At 46.1% G+C, this 25,530-nt stretch overlaps 1 protein-coding gene across 1 annotated transcript in view; it reads left to right on the top strand.

Moving 5' to 3' along the window:
- The window catches only part of LOC126548516 (uncharacterized), a 45,828-nt gene extending 20,724 nt beyond the window's left edge, over window positions 1-25,104 (top strand). The window contains exons 2-4 of the mRNA XM_050196737.2: window positions 7,142-9,021; window positions 18,824-19,189; window positions 23,105-25,104. Of these exons, the coding sequence (XP_050052694.2) occupies window positions 7,142-9,021; window positions 18,824-19,189; window positions 23,105-23,300 (2,442 nt within the window). The 3' untranslated portion in view covers window positions 23,301-25,104. The remainder of the gene's footprint in view (window positions 1-7,141; window positions 9,022-18,823; window positions 19,190-23,104) is intronic.
- Window positions 25,105-25,530: the final 426 nt, after the last annotated feature.

Raw genomic sequence — 25,530 nt, 5'->3', positions numbered from 1 at the left:
AAAAAGCACGATTAAGAAACAGACAAATTGACAGGAAGGGTGCTGGAAGTGTGCTACGTATACTTCATGTATATATGGCGTGCCCAATTAACGGTGAAGTAGAGAGACACAGTGTTTACTTTTATTTCCTATCCTGCGTTTCGCTTTTTTACCACTGGCTTTGTTTAAGTTGTTTCAGCTTGGTGTCGTTTTAGAGATCAGCTTCCAAGCGCCAGTGATGTACGGTTTCTGGCGTATCATCGGCGCCGGCGCAATATTATGCGCCGTGAGTATTGCTCTGTTTCATGCAGTATAGGTTGGAATAAACATTCGCAGGTGCATGCGGAGCAGTCTACTACCGATAAAAACACAGCATTTATTGGGCATATGATGCGGTGATGAAGTGGAGAGGCACAACTATTTTGTCCTGATAAGTCCTTCCTGCCTTTCAAATCTGATTGCTACCTTCGCTTAAATTGTTTCACCTTGGTGTTGGTTAATAGATAAACTGAAGAGCGTGGCGTCAGCCTACCATAGCCCAGCTAGAGGCACCCCATCACTCTTTAGATGCTGTGCTATTCTCGGTAATATACGGCTGCAGCAAACTGGCCGAGTGGTAGAACTAGCGGCTGTTTATCTGTACGTCCGCAGCTCGAATCCCAGTGGAGTGATGCTAGCGATTTTTTTCCATTATTTATTTTAGAAACGTCTTGGAACGCAGCTCGGGATTACTTCGGCGGATATCTGAAAGACTAGGGTAGTGATAGAATAATGAATATCGCTGTAAAAAGAAAGCGTAGGGTGCGTTTCGGCAAAACACCCATAGGGGGAGGGGGGGGGGAATGGTGCATTCGCAAAAAATCACCCTTTGATATGGGTGTATTAGTTCGCTCAAGCACCTCTTCTTTTTTTCTTCCGTTCTTCGAGTTGTTTAATACTCTTCCTCGGAAATCAGTATTAGAGGTCTGTTTGCTGGCTCTTAGTGATCAGATAAGCGAGGACGTGTTTATACAGCCGCGTGTCGTCAGCTTTCACCGCCGAAGCCGTACGAATTCGAGCCTGACCCCCAAGGTGGAGCCAATAAAACGTAGCGTAACAAAAAATCCAGATTACTGGCTAAACAAACCGCGCAAGGAAGTTCTCGATTCGAGCGAAGTGTACGCAAGGTAAGTCTTCTTATAATCATCGATAATTACGTTTCAAAGCGAAATATAATAATAATAATAATAATAATAATAATAATAATAATAATAATAATAAACGTGATTCTGGCGTAGGCTGGCTGTTCTTTGACTGGCATTTTCTCCCGAGCACGCCGCCGCACGTCGGCTTTCACCGTGGCCGCACGATAGCGCTTGGGAAAGTCCCCTTGACAGCTTCGCTGTAAAACAAAGGTCACGTGAGACGCGTTTCTTACTAGCAGGCAGAGCGAACGCAATGGCAACGAGGAAGCTCGGGGCGAACTCCAATTTCCCTGTATTCAAATACGTGTAAAATGCAAAAATGCTTTCATGAAACAACCGCTGGACCAATTTGAATTAAATTTGTTGAACTTGAGGAAGCATATTAAATTGTAGCAACTGTGCGATGCCAAATTTTGATTTAGGACCTCGAATATCTGACAAAGGTTGCCGAAAATCTGTAAGCTAAAGAAAAAAAAAAGAAGAAGCACGAAGTTTACAGACCGGTAACCACTTCACCAAAAACAGATACCGCAGTTCTGTAAACTGCAACTGTTAATGTCAAGCGGACAAATTTGATTCGTATGTTTATAGCTTGCGTGAAAATGCTACTATGTTTATAAGGGTTTTGCAAAAGTCCTACTCATAAATTAGTGGTATATTTCAGAACGGTGCATATTACACCAATTTTGTCCACTTTATACCGGTACAGGACAGCGAAACGGAGATAATCTCCGGTTAACCTCCCTGTCTTTCCTTTGCCTTTCTCCCCACTCTCTCTCTCTATCTTGTCCTCTTTAGATGTATTATTGCGCGCAGTTTACACAGTTGGGACACCCGCCGCGGTGGCTTAGCGGCTATGGTGCTGCGCTGCTAGGCACGAGGTCGTCAGATGTAATCCCGGCCATGGCGGCCGCATTTCGGTGAGGGTGAAATGTAAGAACGCCCATGTCCCGTGCATTTGGGGCACGTTAAAGATCCCCAGGTGTTCAAAATTAATCCGTAGTCCCCCCACTACGCCATGCCTCATAATCAATTCGTGGTTTTGGCACGAAAACCTCAGAATTAAGGCATCTTTATTTTATTTTTATTGCTGAATTACAGAGTTGGAAACCTGACAAATGGGTTTTCTTTAATTTTGCAATTATCAACAACTTTTGTTAAAAAGAAACGAGGCCTAAATAAAAGACGTGCTTCACTTAATCAGAGTCACGACATTTTTACTTATTTTAAATACAATAAACCTGATGAAAGTCGATGCAATGGTTTCCCAGAAAACGATTTTTCCGTTCACATGCATTTAAATAGGAGCTCCCGAGCTAAAGCCTCCCCTTAAAAGGGTTCTAGCTCTACAAGCTCTTTTTCACGAGGGCAGCGAGGCGGCACTACAGTCGCGCGGCCGAACAAACTATGGCTACACTCTTAGGCAAAGTTACACCCTCTGGCTTTCCCCTTCTGCCACACAACAATAATCGTTATCTGCCTTGATGCGTTTCCTCTCTTTAACGCTGCGAGCCCGGTACTTTCCAGTAACGAAAGGCACGCGGGTTATCAGCATAGAACAGTTTACACCCTTTGGAGTGTTTGTATATTGTATTTGTATTTGTATTTTGTATATTTTGTGGCAATAAATATTATTATTATTATTATTATTATTATTATTATTATTATTATTATTATTATTATTATTATTATTATTATTATTATTATTATTATAAATCTGTTCTGGCGAGCTAGAACTACAGCAAAAGAAAATAACTACAAATTTGCATGGGTTAAGGGCGGAAATATTTACGTGAAGAAGGACGAAGATGCACCCCTGATCCGAGTTAAGAATCTAGCCGATATTCTTAAAATTTCATAAGCAACATGGCAACGAATTTTTCCTCTGTCTCAAGTTTCAATGAGTTCAAATATATATTTGCTACCAGCCGTGAACACGGTTTCACAGTAATTAGTATTACTATCAGAAGTCTACGAAAATATTGGGAGGAATTTAGGGAGGTAACGGAATCAGTCTCAGATTTAGTAGATGCATTTATAATAGTGGAAACAAATGTACCAGAGGTTTCCACTAACATATACAAATTAAAGGGTTACAAAGCCCATTTTATGTCACGACAGAAAAGACGAGGAGGTGGTTTAGCGTTGTTTGTTAAGATATGACACTGGGGTTACAGACATTTCTTTAAACCACGCCGAAAGTTTGACAGTAAAAATCACGCTAACACAGAATTATTGTTGCTAGTTATTTATCGTCCGCCTAATAACAGTGTCACACGATTCTTCCGTGAACTTGAAGAAATTTTAGACGGCCACAAAGCAGCAGATCAGATTTGTTTGGCGGGTGACCTAAACATTAATATATTGAACACCAGTTCGACTACTGTGTCGGATTACCTCTCCATTTTATCAACATATGGCTTACAAGTAACTATAAATCAACCTACGAGAGAAGAACTCTTACAAATAGACTAGTACCCTCCTGTCTAGACCACATAGCAATAAGAGCACCGAATTATTCTTTAGCGGCATGCATCATAAGGCAAAAGATAGCGGATCACTATTTTGTCACAAGTCACCTTAAGGCACTTTTACCCCTGCCCGAAAAAGACAAATCAGAAGAAAAACATGACAAAAATCAACTAGAAGTGCAGATTTTCAATAGGAAAACATTTGATCATTTGATTGCACAATTTGACTGGGCGGAAATTATTAAGGATTCTAATTATGCTGAAGTTTATGAAAACTTTTGTGAGCAGCTAAAAAAGTTTGAGTTTTCTAGTATGTACACAATAACTAAAAAACAAAGGAAAAGTCACCCCTGGTTTACGGCGGACATAATGAGAGCTATTTCCTACAGAGGCTGGTTGCGGAAAAGGAGCAGGCGTGCGCCGAAAAATCAAGACTTGAAAACGGAATATAAGACTGCGAGGAATAGGATCGTTGCACTCTTGAGATCAGCAAAACGGTGGTATTTCTTAGCTAGATTTAATCAAGCACACAAAAATTCAGTAAAAACTCGGGCTTTAATAAATAAGCTCCAAGGCAGTAGTGCGGCACCTGCGAATTTCTTAGAGTCTTTTTCAGAGAAGCCAGATATATAGTGGCAGATAATTCCAATCATTCTTTCCCGCTCTTTTCTAACACTGCGCAGTCGCAGAGACACACTTGCTCACTCAAACAAACTGTTCAAGCATCTGCTTTTTTTTGCCCACGTTGTCGAAGGCAGATCAGAGGAGAATAAGTTTCAGTTTCCGACCTAATAAACAACCAGGTATAGATGGGCTGGCTGTGGCCACACTAAGAAGAAATTTTGATACATTAGCAGACATACTGCTTTTTATGATTAATGGTTTTATAAGCACCGCATCAATTCCGGAGACATTAAAAACGGCGATTGTTAAGCCACTGTATGAAGCAGGAAAAAAATATGAAGTTAAAAACTATAGACCTATCTCTGTTTTGCCTATACTCTCCCAAATACTAGAAAAGTGTCTGATTTATTGTATGACTTCCTTCTTAAAGAAATTTTCAATCCTAACACCAAGACAGTTTGGATTTGTTGCTAAGCGAGGTACTATTACACTGTCAGAAGAGTTCACCGATGAATTATATTCTGCTCTAGATAAGAACCTGTATAGTTGCGCTTTGTTTTTGGATTTAGCAAAAGTGTTCGAAACTGTAAATCACGATATTTTATTGGAAAAGTTGTTTCGTTTGGGTTTCAGGGGACCCTTTCTTGATCTGATTTGCAATTATTTACATGACAGGTCACAGGTGGTCATGGGCAGTAACGAAATTGTTAGCGCTAGGAAATATATTATAGCTGGGGTTCCACAGGGATCCGTGTTGTCAACTATGTTATTCAATTTATTTATGAACGATTTTCCCACGATAATTACAAAAGCCACTGTGTATCAAGATGAGATGATACAGTTCTACTCACTCGTAATATGCGTTATGAGGAACCTATTAGCGCCCTACAGAATGCAGTTCATAAGGCTATGCAGTGGTTTGAAGATAACTGTGTATATATTAATGCTAAGAAAAGCAAACTCATGTGCTTTCGTAGTCCATTAAAAACTCAAAAAATACACTTGCCAATATTTCTACATGATGAACATTGTATTTCATGTAAATGTACTGCTATAGAATATGTGGAGACATTCAAATACCTGGGTATAACGTTCAACAGCGGCATGTCTTGGCAGCATCACATGGCGTTTTTATGTGGCAAACTACGGAGTGTTGCATATCAGCTTTTCAAGATAAAGGTTTTATTACCTCTACCACTCAAAAAAATGAATATTCATGCACAAGCGTACAGTGTGCTGAGGTATGGTATAACGATCTTCGTCTTTTGTACAGAGCGCTGGAAAAATCGGATTGATAAACTACTAAAAAACTATATTAAAAAATGTTGCTTATGGTACTACACTACATGACAATAATATTTTTCAGGAATTAGAATTTTGCACATTGGAGGATTTATTTACCAGAACTGTCATTATGCGGCATAATTGGAGCGATGAATTCCATGAGGCATACGATGCACCTCGTTTGTGAAGAAACAAAAACCGTTTTAAGGTACCCTATTCCACTACTAAGTATGGAGAAGCGAGAAGAAGTGTATACATCCCAAAAATATTTAATAATTTGGCCGATGAATTCTTTTTGGCAACTTCAAAAAAACAGTTGAAGAAATTATTGATGAAATGTTGAAATTTAGTTCTGATTCTTTACTTAAGTTGTTTATGTGTTTGCGTTTGTTTGCTATAGCATTGTCTGTTAACGGGTAATACTACCAACCATTCTTCTGAAAGTTGAAAAAAGAACGTGTTATTACATAAGTGGCTACTTTTGCACCTATTATGTAAATACATAACCACATCGCTGTACCGACTCTACCTGGCCTAGTCGCAAAAGTCTTCGTGGACATAAACATGCCCGTTTCTTTGTTTTGCTTTTGGATGTGTGTGTCAATAAATTATTATTATTATTATTATTATTATTATTATTATTATTATTATTATTATTATTATTATTATTATTATTATTATTATTATTATTATTATCTTACGTAAGAGAAATATTGTGAATACGGACCCAGATTTTCGTGGCGCTTTCGAACGACCTTCAACCATTTTATGCCCTTCAACAAAGAAAAGCAAAGCGGCTCGCATCCGCTTCTTCAGAATAAAGAAATGTTATAAGGTGCGTCTACGAGCTGTTTCATCCCATTCAACCTAGCAAGACACCACAGCGCCGCTCTTACTTCCGCCTCCTTCCACTCCGTGCTCGGAGTTACTGAATTCAAGATGGCGCGTCTCACGAACGCTTGGTGTACGAAGCTTGACCAACAGGCAAACTTAAAAGTTACAGATGTCAACAAAACCTATTCCCAGTAGCTGAAAGCAATGTAACTTCCTCGTGTTATGGGCGTTCAAATTCTTTTTACTCTTTTGTTTCTACATGCACTTGACGAACCTTGCAGGTGCTGCCTTCTTCTCTTGTACGCCATAGACTGCAGAACAATTTTGGAAGGCTTCATTTAGGGCTCATGGCCTCACTGAATAATTATAGTAGTGAATGTAAGGGCCGATTTAGACTTTTATCGGGGCACTTAATTGGCGGCCTTAGCAGCGTTAGCTATGCCACAGCGTTGTGAACTTGCACGTCACGCGCCTTCTTCTATTTGCCATCGCTCTTCATCGCTCCTTTTCATCCCGCTTCAACTGTGTGGGGTGGCAGGCCCACTGACTGAGGCCAACCAATCTGTCGTCCTGCAAACGTACTACTTCTCTCTATTTAACGAGCCTTCATTGCTCCAGACCCTCTCGGCTCGTGACAGCTGTGTGTTCTTTGTTCCATACACTATGTTCGACTTGTCTGAGCATCTAGATATCTTGGTACAGTCTATCTTTAATGCACGACGTAAGCAGCATTCACCAAAGCTTTCTGTATTCGTGTCATTGCAGCTGAACTGTTTCCTCCTGCTCCTTTTGGCGACCCTGGAGGTGCAGTGCAGCGCCCAGGAGACAACCACCAGGCCAACAACATCGTTCAAGCTGCACAGGCCGCTGGGCTTCAACCGCAACGGAACTCGAACTTTCAATCACACCATCGTGACGGTCCGCAGGAAGCCGCTGTTTAGCAGCCGCAGGTTAAAGCCCAAATTAGAGAACGCGGCCCCCACGAGCACTGAGAGCCTGCAGAACGTCGTTCCCGACTACAAGAAGTCACCGTTGGAGGGAAATGGCGATGCTGCTCCCACGACGACCATATTCCCACCGCCCCCCGTGTTGCGTCCGTCGCCGATAGAGGGCGCGGCCAACGCCCCGCAGGTGGTGCCCACAGAGCCGACCTTTAACCCTGACACGTTCTTCACGACGCGGAAGAAGAATCCCGTGGTGGTCGTAAGGAGGTTCCCCAAGGGACCTCAGGGCCAAGGCGAACGAGATGCAGCGCCCCCAAACGTCGGAGGCCCCCCGCACGAAGCAGGAGGCAACGTGCAACCAGGGCTGCTGCCGATCGCCAACTTTCCGAGACCCCTCCCGAGACCCGGCTACGGTTATCAACCTGCTCAGCCTGTATTCGGCGGTTCGATCCCATTGGACGTCCTCAGTGCCCGAGGAATTCCCAAGTTCTTCACGCAAAGAGATATTGATTTCGTCGCGCAGGCCTTTAGGAATGCCGCTGGTAATGAGAGTATTCCACCTCTAAACATCCCGACGTTCAATATTCCTTCGGCTAACCAAACTCAGCAGCCGGAGCAGACTCAGGGAGGCCTTGTCGGTGCAGAAAACCAGAATCAAAACCAGCCGCGATTGCGAGTGCCTGAGAACGTACTGAGGCAAGGTTACGCAGACAGCTTGAATGGTGGTTACCCAAACCAGCCGAGACCTCCTCTAGATGGCTCGCAGCAGGCAGTTCCACCTAACGCGCAGCAACGTGCGCCACTCGGCCCTGGTGGGCGTCCTCTCGTATTCCAGATGCCCAATGGAGCGTACCGAGTCGCCTATCAACCCCAAGCAGGGCCATATCCCAACAACGTACAGCCTCAACTGTACCCGAACGTGGTTCCGAACGGTGGCTACCCTCAAGGACATGGTGAGGACCAAGTGTACGGCGTGGACCCTAGACTATTCAGACCCAGCTACCCCATCGTCCAAGGCGGACTACAAGTTCCCCAACGCAAGCAGCAGCCGTTTAATCCCGCGCTTCAGCACGTACCGACGTCAAGGCCCGGCCAGCAGACTCTTGCCGCTCCGATCGAGCAGGGGAGAGCTAACCCGGGCCTTGTCTACCAGAACTACCTGCCAGTGCAGAACCTGAGCCCCGTCTCTGGGTTCTCCCCCACTGGGACAGCCAACCTGCAGGCTGGCGGCTACGCCCCCAGTGGAGCGGTGCCGCGGGGCTTCCGCTTCATCCCCATCCCCAGCAACGACAGGGTCGTCGCCCTTCCAGACGAGGTGTTCGCCAACAGCTTTACGCCCAACCAGCTGGTCGAGATCAGGGACGGCCGTGCCATACCCGTGCAGCCGGTGTACGCCGTGTACCCGGGAAGGAACATGATCGGCTACCCACCCCCAGCGTCTCCCAAGGAGGCTGCCGAACGCCCACCGGCGGGAGGCGTGGTGCGCAGGCCGCTGTACCAGGGCGAGTACGCTGGCGGACTGGACGTCCCGCCTCAGGCGCCTCAGAAGAGAACAGGCTTCATCGGAGGCCGCGAACCGGAGGTCCCTTACTCAGCCGCTGCGCACGACGTGATGTACACCTACAGACCGGATGTGCTTCCCGGTTGCACCAACGGAAGCAAGGAGGCCATCTACTGCCTCCAGGACGATGAGTATCCGCGGTACAGTACCACTTCTCTGAGTTCTTACGCTGCACACTGCGTCACCTTAATCTTGAAAAAGTTAGTGGGCATGCTGCACGCTTCATTAAGTGCTATTTGGAATTTAGCCCGCTCAGCCAACGAAAGCATATAGCTATAAGGAAAAAACGCTCCACCATTTGTGTGTTAACCACCCACGCCAACTCTCGATTTTGTTCGAAGTAATATGCTTCTAAAGCAACCATGTCAAGCTTTGTCAGCAACGGGAGAATGGGGACCTGAGGCTGTGTTACGGACAAACGCTGCGTTCTAAACCAAGGAAAATAAGGGTATTTGAAGAACTTGATTTTTTGTTAGTTAAAACCGTATAAAAAACAGACAATGAAGCCACATAAAGATAGTCGGTTTTTTCTCTGCTTATGAAGTAAACCATGTGAAGATAATTGTCTGCTTTCTTCATATGACTGTAGCTAACACAAAATCGAGCCCCTCGGATCCATTTATCATTCACACTTATAACTCTCGCTTAGCGTGAGCCTCTGCTTTGGCAGCCTAGATACCATGAGGTGCCATTTGACCAGTAGACCAGTTGACGAGTTGCCTGCACCTAAACTCACGTACTACGTGACGTAGGCTGTTATTGAAAATATGTTCACACATCCACCGCCACGGCTGTGACGGAGCGCTGGCTAACACTACCAGGGCTAATCTTGTACACACAAGCCTTACGCAGGAAAGTGGACGGGAGTACGGCTGCAGAGCTAATTGCTAAAGCACCATACGCGTAATCTGAAAGGTATGGGTCTTGCCCCCACCTGCCGCAAGTTGTCTTTTCGTCCCCTGTCATATATATATATATATATATATATATATATATATATATATATATATATATATATATATATATATATATATATATAACAATTAACTTCTCTAATAGCTTCATTGCTTCTTTTCTTCAAATGCTGTGTTTATTCACAGGCCATTTTTTTTTCCTTGAGTCCACGTTTTTTGAGCTGTTTTCAATATCTATTTCAAGATATGCATTGTCTATAAATGTGTCATTCTCAAGATACCGGGTGTTTCAGCAAACACTTTCAAAAATATTTAATAATTGCCTGTGGCAGATAGCACAAATCTAGTTCATAAGCAGGTCTAATCTAATAGTCGGACATACATAAAAAAATTAAATGCATAATCTACTAATCAACAAAAATAACTAATCAAGTTTTGCAATCTTTGCAATTTGCAACATTGCAATCTACAAATTCTGGCCGGGGAGTTCACAAGGCGGATCCACTTGGAACGAGTTCTCAGGATAACACCAGTCTCGAGATATTAATTCCCGAAATTTGCGGAGAAATGCATTGGTGTTCCAGTTACTTTTGCGCTTCAGTGCATAAGACGACGTTTTGTTAACAAAGTAAGTGGAACGACAGCGTATTTTGCCAGCAAGTTTGACGGCGCATATCTCATAAATGGTGTCATCCACACAATTCTTTTCAAGTGAAAATGCATTGCAGTCTCCCCCGCTATAATTACATGTGCCATAAGGTAATTGGTGAAAAACTGAATTAGTGACTTTTCGGTAATTAGCAGATTAAACATTTCATTTTTTGTGCAAGTAATAATCCGCCTCTTTGAGTAAAACAGCTCATGATCTAAAATTGCGCTATCTGCCACGAGCAATTTTTGACAATTTTTGAAAGTGTTCGCCGAAACACGCAACCACACCAAGCAGGCGAGCTGTAGTCAAGCATGCTAAACTGTATTGTTGAATAACTTGTCATTTTGGTGGATGTTCGGATTCAAGGCAAGGTAACGCTTTGAATTGTGCATCCGCGATGATAATGGTGGAGTTTTAGTGCGTGCGCTCGCGTTTCCGTGGGTGTATGTGCCGTTTACGTGTTTCACTGGGCGTATATCACATTTTCCACCAAGCACCCGGAGTAGCATGCCATACCGTCAGCCTGCCAAACGTATCCAGAGCGCCAATTAAAGTCAGCATCTATATATCTTAATGGTGACAGTACAAACCTAAAAGTACAGGCGTGCAAACGACCTCAGTGTTTGACTCGGCAACATGGATTTGATTCGTCCGTGTGTTGAATATCCCGGGCAAATTTTACGAGCAAAACTGAGGCACACTATTTTTTACTGTCCGTTCCAGTCAGACCCGTGCCTACAGTTCAGCAAGAACACTATCGTGAGCTTATAGTATGCGTTCGCACAACGCTCGTGCCAGCAGCAGCAGGTATAGTAGAACACTGTCCTTGCTGCGCCACCAAGCCGACAAAGCGAAGCGGTGTGCCCGCTTTGCTTGGTCGTTCTTGCGGTGCTCTGGAAGCCGTCTAACCCTATGCGCGCGAGCCGTGCACGCGCCGTGTATAGCGGGTAAGCATGGCAGTTCAGCCAGCATGGACATGATGCTAGTACATTGATTTGCCTAAACTTCGTCCTTATATTTTTGCGGGGTGATCATTTTCAAGAAAGTATTGCGTTATAAATAATTAAACACTTTTAATATTGTCCGACGACAGGCTTCGAACACAGGGTCTCTATAGCACAGAAGACCGATATTGAAACCATTACGCCACGAATGCATTGACTAGCGGAACCACTGTAATGTGCAGCGGTTATGCGTGATTGCAGAGTCTTATCACTTTCTGCATTTAAAAAAAAAAGTACAAATTTATTTGAAATTAAGGCCAATTTAGGCCCAGATAAAGCGCAATAAACGAAGCCACAAGAACGCGTCTGGAGCGCTAAGCACGAAGATCAGACAAATCGATCATTCCCATGGTGGCTGAACGATCGCAGCGCCCTCTAGTATATCGTAGGAAACTCTATGGTGTGGATGCTATCGCAATAAAGAATAGCGACGTCGAGGTGCACGGCTAGCACGGCTCTTCAAGTGCAGCAGGGGCTCGTCACGGTGTTCTGCTGCAAAACACGAGGTCGCAGGTTACACGCAATACGAGGCGAGACACAAGACCGGCGATTAGTCGCTAGCACAAGTATGCGCATCCCGAGAGACGCCTGTCACATCTGTCAAACCGCAAAATGTAACAATGAGTACACGTACTTAATCTGCCGTCTATAGTAGACACTTGCATCCCTGAGGCACGCAGGCGGTCTGTAGCGTGAAATTTAAATACAGCAGACTCGTTTTCTTTTCTTTTTCTTTTTCTAATCGCAAGGAAGGCTGCCACAAAACCTAGCGTGCCGCGAACGGCCTATATATTCAAAGACCATTTGAAGCTTCAAAATTGAAATATGGAACTTAAGAAGAATGCGTAGACAGCTATAGCACGAATTGGCTGATTCGGCAGGGCACAGCTACGTCTCATCATATTTGTTAACAGCATCAAAGTTGATTTCACTTACGTATATACAGAAGACCACTGTTTTCTGTCTATAGGCCGGTATAATGTAAGGATTTGTTTTGCTCGATTTCCTTCCTTCATTTCTTATGGCTATGGTGTTGGGCTGCAAAGCACGAGGTTGCCGGGTCGAATCCCGGCCAAGGCGATCACATTTCGATGGAGGCGAAATGTGAAAACATCCATGCACCTAGAATTAGGTGCACGTTAAAGAACCCCAGGTGGCCCAAATTTCCGGAGTCCCCACTACGGCGTGCCTCATAATCAGGTCGTGGCTTTGGCACGTAAAAACCCATAATTTTGTTTTCCTATATTATAAAATCCACAGCTCACAACCGGCCTATATTAAGTTGGCCGAATGCCGCTCGTACAATTTACCAAAGCGCGAAGGGAGAAATAATTTGAAGAAAGTTGTAAGATTATCCCGGCCTTGATAGAGGTTGACCTGCGCGGTGACTCGCTCGCCATTACGGCTGGGTCGCCGGCTCTGTTCACGGCTGCGGCGGCCGCAGTCCGATGGGGACGCAATGCAAGAACGCCCGGCTGCGTCCAGCAGTCAAGCTTCAGCTGGGGCTCTACGTGGAGCCCTCCACTTCGTCGTCTCTCGGGGTCCAGCTGTCATGTTGATATCTTAAATGGCAGCAATTTTTCTGCATGGTGCACGTTAGCTGGGACACCCTGAGCAAAATAAATTTGCTCGGATCCCTCCCAACAAGCTTTTGCATTGAATTTATGCGTTTCGGGGTCATATTACTATCGCGTTCAACTTCTTTCGGCGAGCTAAAACCAAGCAGCATTACAAATCACTATAATCAATGTTTGCTCATTCTGACTTAACCTCGTCGCGCTCTATACAACCAAGCTGGCATTGCTCTACCATCTAACACGAACATAACTGTAATTTTTCGCGGGCCGTTTGCCCGTAAGCTCACGGCTAGGTCTAACGATATTATGTGCTTTCATGACCTAGCTGCGCAGAAATTTAAGAACTTTTTTCGGTGTCTTGGGCTATTGGCCTACAGTCTAAGCAACAAAAATATGTAAAGAAAGCACGGTGAAAAAGGCTTTACGTAAAACTCGAATGAGCAGGTATAGCTTAGTCCCCACTAGTGGGACGCTTTACGCACGCTAGATTAGCCCTACACTTACGTAATGGAAACTCGGAAGTCAAGGCACCTTCCTAAAATACGACAGCAGTGCGACCTTTGCACGTGATCGCACTGCAGCTTCTGTGGTGCTCATTAGGACACGCGTTAAGGCAAATCGCCTTAGCGTGTTTTTCTGTATGCCGACAATTTTTTTTTTTTCTGACTTAGGGCATGAGTGGCTCGTTCGTAGGGACCCTTCGGCCAGCATTTTTTTTTTTTTCTTCTATAGAACCCCTTTTCTGTTTCTGTGCCGGATTTACTTCCCTCCGTGCGGTTTCCATTGAGCCTATGGAAGACAGTTAATCCAATAACGCGGCTCTAATCAGAGGGCTCTGCGGCATTCGTAACTGGTTGAGCCAAACCAAAGACAGAACGCTATATTTTTCCGACTCCCCGATTTAGCTTCCTTCAGATCGAACAATTATGCGGACGGCAGCGCTCCTTTCACGCGATCTAATTATGTTTCGGCGGCAGAAGCAGCAAGCTACGGTAATCCGCTTAGCGGATCTCCAAAAAGTACGGTGCTTTAGCCTCTTCTGATGTCTGTCTACGGCGCGCGCGTGACCTCTGACAGCGCGCTCGCGGCCGCAGACAGGCATCTCCAGCGTCCGCTTCAGCGGCTTGCGCGCCGCCTAAACGCGACGAGACGCTCCGGAGCATCGCGCCATTTTCCGCACCTTTTGATACGAAGCGGGTCGAGACCGGGGGAAAAAAAATGCAAGCCGGGTATAAGCGAGGCATGCATGAAAGCGACGCCGTCGTGTAGTTGACTTCTCGGCGCGGCACGTAGCGTGCTCATAGGGGTGATGCGGGTGCCTCGCGAGCGGTGCGGAATTCGCGCCTGCATTGTGCTGCGCTCCCCAGTGCATGACGGGTCTCGTCAGGCGTCGCCGCTGCTGCGTCAGCGCCGCGGCACACAAACCTCCGCAGCTGGAACACATCCTGCTGCACAGCGGTGACAGCGGCGAGGGCGGGGGGTGGGGGGGCAAGCAGAGACGTTTCCGGATGGCCGGCCAACGACCGCCGCGTATAGTCACTTGCGTGCCGCCGGAGAACCACACCGACTTCTGAACGTTTCGTGAGGCGGCCAATACTGCAAGAAGAAATAACAGTATAGTCAAGTAATGTCGTCCGAATTCGCAAGATGAAGGTCGTATATGCCTGGCGTCAGTGTTCCAATTAAATTATTAAATGTGGTTCAACGTCCCGAAACTAAACGCGGGTTATGGGGGACGCTGTATTGGAGGGCTAAGTCTAAGTATACCGGCGTTTTTAAGTCTTCCAGCGTCGCAATGCGGCCGCGGTGACCGGTAATCGAACTCGCGACCTTATGCTCAGCAGCAGAATTGTTTCAGCCTATGCAGTGACTCTTGGCGGCCGACATCTGATGGTCAGTGCCCACTCAAACTCTGTCTTCCAGAGTTACCTGGCGTTGGCAGGAATCACGATTTTGACTGCACGGTACAGTTGGTTGTTCATGGGAACACGTCGTTGTGAAGACTTGCCATCAAGCGGTATATAGTCGGGTGGCGGTAGGTGGAAAAGGAAATAGAAAGTAGAAAATACAGGAAAGTTAACCAAGATTGCACCTTACACAGGAGAAAGGTGGTGGAGGACAAAACATTGAATGCGCGGTCACTGGCGTAATGTTGGTACTACGGAGCTTAACGTCCCAAACAGAGATCTAAGAGACGGTAGAAGGCACCGGATTAATTTTCGCCGGCTGAGGTTCACTAACATGATCTCATACGACAACGCGCGAGAGTTTTTGCATTCCACCCTCACGGAAATGCGGCCGCCGCTGCTGGGTATTGAACCCGAAACTCGATGCTGAGCGGCCAGTTCTGAGATATTCGACAACCAAGTTGCGGTGAGATGCGTTGGCATTACACTAACTTTCCCACAAAGCTTGCCCTATTCGACTGAGAGACAAAACAATGTAGAACACCGACGCATTTGATGACAGATATTGGGGATCAGTTGTCGTTGGAAAGTCTGTATGGCCACCGGCACAAATATTTCTAATGGAAGAAAGGTGGAGTGGTAAGCCGGATGAGCGTGAAGTCTCTAAATGTGTGTACACTCAGCAAGGCATACACGCACGCTTGAGTGTACTAGCTCTTCCCCACATAGAAAGACCTGTTAAAAGTGCCCTTGGTGGCGACCAGCGCACTCCGAGCGTCATAGCAAGCTATCGTCCATATTATCAGTAATCCCGTTGAGTGAGTGTCTGGCGCTCTGCTTCACACTTGAGCAGTCGTCCAGAATAGGCAACTCTTGGATTCCGTTCGCACGGCCTCTGCGGTTATCTTTAGGGTTGCTGTTTTGGAGATACAGTGTACTCGTAATGCCGCAGTCTCCACAAACGTAGGTCTCATTTTGCGCAGCTCGTGATGCCGTCGCATTCTAGGTTGTAAGTTGCAGGTCGAAGCCAGATTCGCAATCCCGGGTCTTCTTTCGGGAGGTGATAGTCATGAAGGTTAGAATCGGCCTAATATAGCCTGAAAGCGCTCCAAATAGCAGAAAGAAATGGGGCAGCATTTCTTGACAATGTCATTCTGGTTAAATCGTTAGACTAGGTGCAATGGCTGCACACATTCCCATTCACTGTCTGCACTTACGCAGGAGCTATCAATTCACTCGAGCACTTAAGTTAACAGCCCTCATTCATGCGCTTCCGTATACAAAATGACAACATCGACAGCGAATTGTACATTCGTCCGTGGCTGGCGAATGAACAATTCGCGTATGGTAGGGTTTGTATCGGGCAGACAAAAGGAGAGAGAGCAAGGCAAAGAAAAGACAGGAAGGTTAACCAGAGATTATCTCTGGTTGGCTACCCTGTTCCGGGGGAGGGACAAAGGGATGTGAGAGAGAAAAAGAATACAGTGAGAGAGAGAAAGGTGAGAGAGAGAAAAAGAATACGAAAAGACCCTCCCCCCACACACACATACAATGCAGAACTGTTTCTGTGGCTGCTGTCACACAGTCTGTGAAGGCGTTACATAGTGTTACACAGCGTCAACGTCCCACTAATACATTCCACGTCACACAGTATACAGTCATAATTTGTCACAAAGTCCGGTGTCTTTTAAATAACGCATCCGTACCTTCATAGCGGCTCACGCTGATGTTCATGCAGGCCAGTTTCCAAGAATCTTGCTTTCCGTGAGTGGACGCTTGTCCCGTTGGTCTAGCGTGGCTGAGAGAGCTGCTCTTTGCGGATTGAAACGAGGGCACTCGCAAAGAAGGCGCGCGATCGTTTCGCTGCACCCGCAGAAGTCACAAAGGGGGCTATTGACCTTTTCTCTCAGAAAGGAGCACGAATTTGCAAATGCTACTCCAAGCAATAGACGGACTGCCTTTAATCAATGTAAGCGAGGTTTGGTCAGGACAGGTCTCAATCAGTTACGCCAAAGAATTTATGGTCGTAGCTGCAGATCCACTGTGTCCTTCCAAGGTCAAAGTGCCGGACATCATCGCCCTACGCGTGAAAGCCAGACACATTTTAACCAGTTTCCTAAACGTTCTCTGAATAATATGCACCTACAATATGTCTAATAATAATAATAATAGTAATAATAATAATAATAATAATAATAATGATAATAATGATAATAATAATAACAATAATAATAATACAGGTGGGACGCATGACTCGCGAACATGAAGTTTGCTTGTCAATAATTGCCTACGGCTGCTGCGAACTTTTCCAAAGGCCTGCTGAATAATGAATAGGCATTTCGATGCTCTATTGGTCTTTTAAACGCAGTCCCAAGAAGATATATTTTATTGATAGGAAGGAATTTTGATAGCAACTTTTGAATAGCTTGAGTAATACCATAAATTCTGATTGGCTTCAACGTCTTACAACCATAGCTTCATATGTTGGTCTTGTTCAATCTGACTGGTCGTCGCAAAATTATTATGGAGCAATAATTAATTTATATTCACACTTTGGCTGCTACCACCTGTTTTAAAAACTTCCGTAAAGAAAAGTAACTTCGTCGACCTGAGTCTCAAAGTTCTCTTTTTTTATGTGCAGCCGACACTGACTAGCCAAAGGCGTTGACGGCGAGCTTGTTATCAGTTGCAAGTCAACAGGGATCCCGAGTGTACGTTGGGAGACTAAATTATGTGGCCGTGGTAATCTGGGGCAGGAGATTCGTTCGAAAGGGTTCATAACGATCATGCTCAGTCAACGGGTTAAAACGGCGTATGTATGTACCTGTATGTACCTGATTTCGACTAATAAAAAATACGAGTAAACACTTTCTGATTCGCACTGGTAGCAACTTTTGAATAGTTTGAGTAATACCATAAATTTTGATTGGCTTCCAACGTCTTACAACCATAGCTTAGTGCGTCAAGTATAACAGAGCGGTACTTGCGTGAAACGTTCTATACCTGTCACTTTAATTACTGTGTGGCAGCTGTGACTTGCGCAATGTTTTTAATTTTATTGCTATGTTTGAACCTTGGGTTTCGCAACCCGCCGTGGTTGCTCAGTGGCTATGGTGTTGGGCTGCTGAGCACGAGGTCGCGGGATCGAATCCCGGCCACGGCGGCCGCATTTCGATGGGGGCGAAATGCGAAAACACCCGTGTACTTAGATTTAGGTGCACGTTAAAGAACCTCAGGTGGTCGAAATTTCCGGAGTCCCCCACTACGGCGTGCCTCATAATCAGAAAGTGGTTTTGGCACGTAAAACCCCATAATTAAAAAAAATTAAAATTATTGGGTTTCGCGCACGGGTTGCTTGATTCAATTGGCCCCACATGTAAGAGTGGCGCGCATCGATTTTGCGAGAACTGTTCACTCGCATTTCAAACTCCAATTAAACTGATATACGCTGTTCATAAAAGGACCTTACTTTGCGGACGTTTTGGTTGTTGTTCCCGGTTTTTTATTTATGAAGTATACGGAAGAACACTAAACGCACCGCGACCCCCTTTTTATCGGTAACAGACGGCTGCCTGCTTGCAACGCTTCTACACTCACAGTTTGTCCAACACAGAAAGGGGTACGATGAAGCGCGAGTCAAGTGTCAGTCAACGAGTCAGTCAACCACTCTTAGAGCAGTGGTTGCGTCCACGACGCCAGGGATGCATTGTCGGCGTAAAATTAAGCGCGAGCTAGGCAAAGTCTGTCATTGATCAACTCCCGGGACGGGGTAGTCTGAAGCTACCCATGTTCAGCGACATTTCAGTCTTATGCGATTACGATATGCGTCCTCGTTTTCCCTGTGCCCGCATTTCAGTCTATCCTGAAGGCATACACTCCGTCATGCAGGGCGGCTCTGCATCTGTCCGTGGACCTGGAGCAAAACACGATGCACAGGCTGCTGCCGGAGACGCCCGAGGGAGATGGCGGCGCGGCGGCCGCGCTGTTCGTGGACAGCGTCGTGCCCGCCACAGAATCCACCCGCGGCAGCAGCCACGGCGAGCAAGCGTCCGGCAGCGGTGTAAACAGCACGGTCGTCGAGTCGCCCCCGCCGCTGACGGACGACGGTAGCCTGTTCGCCTGCGCGGCCCGCGTGACGCACGCCCGGCCATTGCGCGCGCGAACCGTGCAAGGCCTCTGGAAAGTGGTGGTCAACATGCACAGTCCGCATGGTCGGGGAGCCTTCCAGCAGATGGTGCGCACCGAAGAGTGCATGTGAGTCCAGCCTGCATCGGTTTCGCGTTCCGCCATCTGCGTGACAAAGGAGCGCCTATTGGTGCCATGTTGGTGCGCCGACGATAGCTTTGTACATGTGGCGTGAGGTCGTCTCTTGAGTACGCGAGGACGGGACTTCGGGATACAGGGACACAACGCGCCCTTCTGTCCTCGAGTCTCGTCGTCTTCAAGACATGTTACGCCGTGTTTCACCCGCCGTGGTGGCGTAGTGACTATGGCATTGCGCTGATAAGCCCGAGGGCGCGGGATCCGATCCCGGCGGCGCCACCGGCATTTCGATGGGGGCTAAATGCAAGAACGCCCGTGTACCATGCATTGGGTGCGCGTTAAAGAATCCCAGGTGGTCGAAATTAGTCCGGAGCCCTACACTGCGGCATGCCTCGTAATCGTATCGTGGTTTTGGCACGTAAAACCCCAAAATTTTATTTTGAATGTTTTATAGGCTGTGTTTCAGGCGGCCGCAAGGCTTCCGCATCGCCGTTTGCATATCGGCGGATTTAGCCTGTGATGACGCGGGCTTCAAGGAAGTGAGAATGTTAACAGGAGAGAGCACTCCAGGGATGTGTGCTCTATAGCATGACCTTGGCGGAAAAAGTCACGGAGTCGGATATTCTGACGCTGAGAAGGCAGGCCATTAAGTTGTCTCATTCGGGGTGCTAGCTGACGCGAGTATCTATAGCCAGTCTTTTTGACGTCATGGATAACTCAGTTCACTTGCTTATATAGGGAAGAGCAAGCGGCAGCAGCTGCTATATAGGACGCCCGGGGGTCTGAAATCGATAGCATTAGCAAGGTTTGACGCACACAAAATATTTCAAGGAACCAATTAAAAAAAATCCACAAGCAAAAGAAACACACTATTTTGTTACGGTATAACCGCCCTTGCAACGCCCTTTTCCTCTCTCAGTTATCCAAGATTCCCGTTCTGTTTTTTCTGTCTAAGTTATTCAGGTATACCGTCTTTAATCGTAGTTATTTACACTTGAGCCTTCAAATCACGTGGCAATAACTTATAACCGCGAACGCGCGAGTTCGGTGATATATACACATACATGATATCCCAACTATCGTGCACCACGACTTAAAAATATGGCAATGCCACGTAGCTGGACAGAACCGAGGTAATGCTTTCTGCCGTCGCTTGAAGATAGAGTATATTTTTGCATTACACGTAACTACATAACTATAGTGTTAATTAGTTACTCAATTTCTCAAATATTATAATTAGATGAAAAGTGTCAATGAGAAAATTGTAGAACAACATCAGAAACTCCCTATACAACTTTCTGTTGCTCAATACTTGCTACATAAAAGTGTTTTTTCGAGCGTGAAAGAAGGCCGCGAATACACGCAAAGTGTCTCGAGCGGCCAGTCGCGCGTCAATTTTTCATCTTGCTCTACAATTTTCTCATTGACACTTCTCATCCAATTGTAATATTTGAGAAGTCGATTAATTAATTAAGACTAACTGTGTAATTATGCCGAATGCAAAAGATAACGAAAGTATCCCAAGCGACGGCAAACGTTACCTTGGTTTTGGCCAGGTACGTGACATTTGCAATTTTTAAAATCTTTATGCATTATGGTTGGGGCATCCTGTATACTCGCTAACACCAGCACGGCTGTTAGCAACGATCTTTTTTTCCTGAGCTCCATTTAGCGTTTGCGTAAGTTTTCGGGCTCAGACATCAGTGCGCAATGCCCTACTTGTCTTTTCGTGAGGCTAGACAGGCGCGATTTAAAGACACATTTGTTTATAACTGGGCCTAAAACTAGTCCTTCTAAACTTTCAACCACGTACTATAGCGGATCCAAAGACGGAAATGTGATTGGGACCTATCCCCTCCCTCCCCCTCCCCGAGACATGCCCGAACTTTTGCCTTACATAATTGAGATTGTACAGCGAGCCCCCCCCCCCCCCCTCCCCTCACCTCTTTTAGATGCTACCCTAGTTCCAGCGTATCGGCTATCGGCGAATTGCACTAATGCACTGGCGTTATACCACAAAAATAAAAGAGAAACGTCGGACTAGCGCCTCGCTGCTCATATGTGTACTGCACTGCACCGACTCGACTGCACTCGACTCTTGGAACATATTCAGAGTTATTAAAAATTATCTCAGAGGTTGCAAGCGATTGACTCATTAGTCAGCGGATATATCTATAGGGTGCCTTTATTCAGTTCATTCGACTGCTGACGTACTTTTAACGCTGCCTCCATTCTCTTTGAGAATGGCCACTTTTTATTAACAGAACTCTTGAACATCTGTGCAACGCAAGCTTGTGTTCCTGCGAATTACTTCAGGCACACAGCCCGTCACCGAACGAATAAAAGAAATTACTATAAGAATTCTAACTCGCTATCAACTATGGTGGCCCGCATCTGACTGCAGGGTGCGCATAGTAACGTACTATATGCAAGCGCACAAAAGGAGAAATTTGCAGTTCTCGCGCATTCGTGGGGTGTTAAAGCGAAGAGTGTTTCTCTTGTTGCACAGGCCAGTCTATTACAACGAGTGAAACGGATTTGCCTTTCACTTCCCCGGGGGAACAAAAAAGACCGGTATTCATTGCTGTGCGATGCAGCCAATTGTCGCGACGCAGAAGCACGGCGACGTGACTGCATTCTTTTATGCATTCTTTTCTCTTTCCTTTGTTCTTCTCTTCTTTTTTGCGGGGGGGGGGGGGGGGGGTATCTTTCTTATACGTGAAATAAAAAAAGAAGTACACCTTTTTGTGATTATTTTTGTTGGTGCCATTCTTAAGACTCGGAATCCACGCACACCGTCCTTGCACAGGTCGGCTGAAGCAAGTCCTCGTTTGCTGCGCCCTCGACTCACGCAAGGAACGCAGCATGCACAAAACAAAGGGCCATCAGAGCGGCGCGTGCCCTTTCCTGTCGCGCTGTCTACGGCTTAGGAAATCGCTAAGGGCACAGGAAATTTCATTGCGAAAAGCAGTGCGATTAAGCCTACAATCGATAAGATGTGTAAATTATAGTGAAATACCTATTTTATGTGTACAGTATCCATACTTTTACTCAAATCGGAAACATTTCACGAGGACGTACAATGAGGAATTCGCACCGCCAGATGAGACTCGAACATTCTTGTTCACCTTCTTTGCAAAAGTAGTTTGAGCTTGTTAATAGATGACGTGATAATTACCATCAGCTCTAAGGCGGAGGAGAAGAATAAGTGAGAAAAAGACAGGAAACTTCGCCATTGTAAGCACCAGCTGGCTACCCTGTATTAGGCTGCAAGGAGAATCAAATGTGAGGGCGAAGAAGGTGACGCAAGTGAACGCGAACTTTGCACCGAATGTTTTCTTTAGAAGCGGCACGCCTGTATTCATTAAATACACGCATAATTTCCCCACACAGTGGCCATCTCAGATAAGTTACGGCCTCTATTCCAATGTGACCTCAATGTAGAATTAGAGATGAGAACACGAATTCCTTTGTCGATAGTGCGACAAGTGACGAGCAGCGTATACCTAGCCTGTCGATCATCAAATAAAGTAAATCTAGCCAGGGAAATGGTCATCGAGAGCCTGCAACGCATGTTGGTCACACTTCCCTGTACTGCATCCTGGTATTGGGCTGCTAAGCACTAGGTCGCGGGATTGAATCCCAGCCACGGCGGCCGCATTTCGCCTCAGATTTAGGCGCACGTTAAAGAACCCCAGGTGGTCAAAATTTCCGGAGTCCCTCACTACGGCGTGCCTAATAATCAGATCGTGGTTTCAGGCACGTAAAACCCCACACTTTTTCTTAACTGCATCCGGTATAGTAGTGAACGGCTGCCGCAGTGATTGCCAGCTTTGTCCAGCCAGCTGGCTTCCCCGCTGGACGGCAACTGCCGCGCCTCGTTGACGTTCGGGCGCGTGTACGCAGGGAGCCCGGCGGCAGCTGCAGCAACCTGGTGCAGTCGTCCCGGTGCGTACAGAAGTACAACCTGCACCGGCTGGTGGTGTGGACGCGCCAAGAGGGCATCCACATGGACACCTTCCGCCTGCCGGTCGCTTGCTCCTGTTACCTGGGGAAAGCCGACAGGAAGGCGACGCAGCGTCGAGCCCCCAGCAGGACCTGACTCTAAGCCACGCTCCCCTAGGACCTCAGTCTCCTGCGTCGATCACAACCAGTGCCGCACGGTCGGCCCGTGTCTGCCGGCGAGAGCCTCTGCCTTCCATCTGAGCGCGCGATGACGCCCTCCAATGCGTCGCCATTTTTCGTCGAGCCCTGCGCTTCACAATACGGAGCAGTTATTGCATGTGAACCCCAGACACCCAGTGCGGCCGCCATAATGCTCTTCTCCTTATTATTTTTCTAAAAACTGCGATGGGCGTAAAACTTGCTTATACAAGGTGACCGCGGCTTTAGAGCATGGCGTTCCCAACAGACTTAAGGAGAGACAATCCGGGATGTCTTATTTTTGTTAAACATTAATATTACTATTATGAGAGGCGTCTCAAGATTGGCTGTCTGACTTAAAACGTGCTTGTCGCGAATGGGTCGCGATCCAAGAGCTGTGGCGAAAACTACTTTCTGGGCGACTTGAAGCGGATGTCCTCGCGTGTGCGTAACACAATGTACTTTGTTCGCGGTCCCTTTGCTGCAGCGTGGCATGCAGCTCTTGGACGCAAAACATTTTGCAATTTTCGACCAGCTCGTAGTTGCGAGAGTAGCTGAGGTTCACTGAATGTGGAACTGTGGCCACGTTTTGCTACAGATATCTAAGCCCTCGTTATGCCCTACGATGACCTGAAAATGCGCCGCTTTAAGCTAGCTGAAGGAGTAAAAAAAAACAAGAAAGAAAGAAAGAAGCAGTTCTATAGCTTACAGCAAGTGTTACATGCTCTATTGAGAGCAATCTTCATCCTTAAGAAAAAAACAAGTAATAAAGTATTTGATATTATACCTATACTGTCGGTGGTGTAAAGAACATATAATTATTTTTAGGTAAAAACATTTCGTGAATCCATCTCCCTTTCCATCCAACACTGTTGAACCGAGCGCTCAGGACTTTAGAACGCGGTTTGTCGCAATAGCTTCGCACCCTTGCCGCACCAGGTAACGTCAGAATCGTTTGTTGTCGTAACGTCGAGCCTCCGAATGCTGTCAATTTCCTACCAGTCGAATGCATGACGCTCACGTGTCGTCACAAGCACACGCGCGTCGTTAGCAAGTTCAGCACACGAGGAGCATTTGTGTGGGGGTCATCGAACCTTTGCCGTTTAGGTCCCATCATACGGCACTTTAATTACGGTACGCTGACCGCGCTTTTTAAATGAGTAATTCGACTTCCTCCTGACTGTCGTGTATACTCTGATTCGTTACAAACGGTACGTAATTGGCGACAGCGAAGTTCTTCCCGTATCTGTATGTATTGCGATATCTTTTGTTGTTGTTTTCTTTCTTTTCCTTTTGCGAGGTGCGAGAGGAAAACCGGTCGCAATCCTCTCCTACTTTTTTTTTTAATGCCTTTCGGATGTTCTACGACCTTTTCGCCCCTGTTATCACTGAGGTGAGTTAAATATTTTGCAGCCACTACAACTGGCTTCACCTTTATGCTAACTCCGCGCCGTCTGCGTGTATATAGTCGATTGTTCCGCGCGCTGGGAAGACTAGATGTAGCCATTCAACTTTATTAGGCCTGAATGCATTCGGTGGCTGCCTAATGTATTTCTTTTTTGCGTTTTCGTGTCACCGTTGCTATGCCTCGCGCGCTTCTGCGCCAGAATGAGAGCCTTCTTGACGGTGAGTGGAAAGGCAAATGTCAACTTCGCCACAGCTGGTTCTTTGTGCGTTCTCGTAAAATATTTTCTGGGTTGTTTATCTTGTGTGTCACGTCGCTAGAGTTGAAGCGAAATAAAAGTCACACGTGTACTTGAGAAGACGTTCTTCTGGCGTGATTTATTACAGGAAATAGACATGCACTTTCAGACTTTACACCTCCGCAATGCGTGGTCGCTTTTTCTCAACACGTAAAGATGCTGATATACGGTATAGATTTATGCCGTAAAAAAAAAACCGTCAAATTTCTCCGCTTGCTTGACGCGTGGTTTGTAGGTGAGGGGCGCGTGCAGTGGATAGCAGCACGCACAGGCTGAGATGAAAATCAATTTTTTTATTTCTTTTTTTTTTCACAGCTATACCGTGCAAAATATCTCTCTGGATGTCGATTTCACCCAAAACAGCTTTCAAATATAATTTAAAAGCGTTATCGAATTGGTCCGGTAAGTTGTCGTACAAAAGCCCCTCGTACGCGAACCAGAAGACAGAGATAAAGACAACCATACCGCCTATACTTTGCTGAAAGG

Source organism: Dermacentor andersoni, chromosome 1, assembly GCF_023375885.2.
Source record: "Dermacentor andersoni chromosome 1, qqDerAnde1_hic_scaffold, whole genome shotgun sequence".
Lineage (NCBI taxonomy): Eukaryota > Metazoa > Arthropoda > Arachnida > Ixodida > Ixodidae > Dermacentor > Dermacentor andersoni.
Note: the sequence above shows the minus strand (reverse complement) of the source record. Positions and strands in the feature narration are given on the sequence as shown.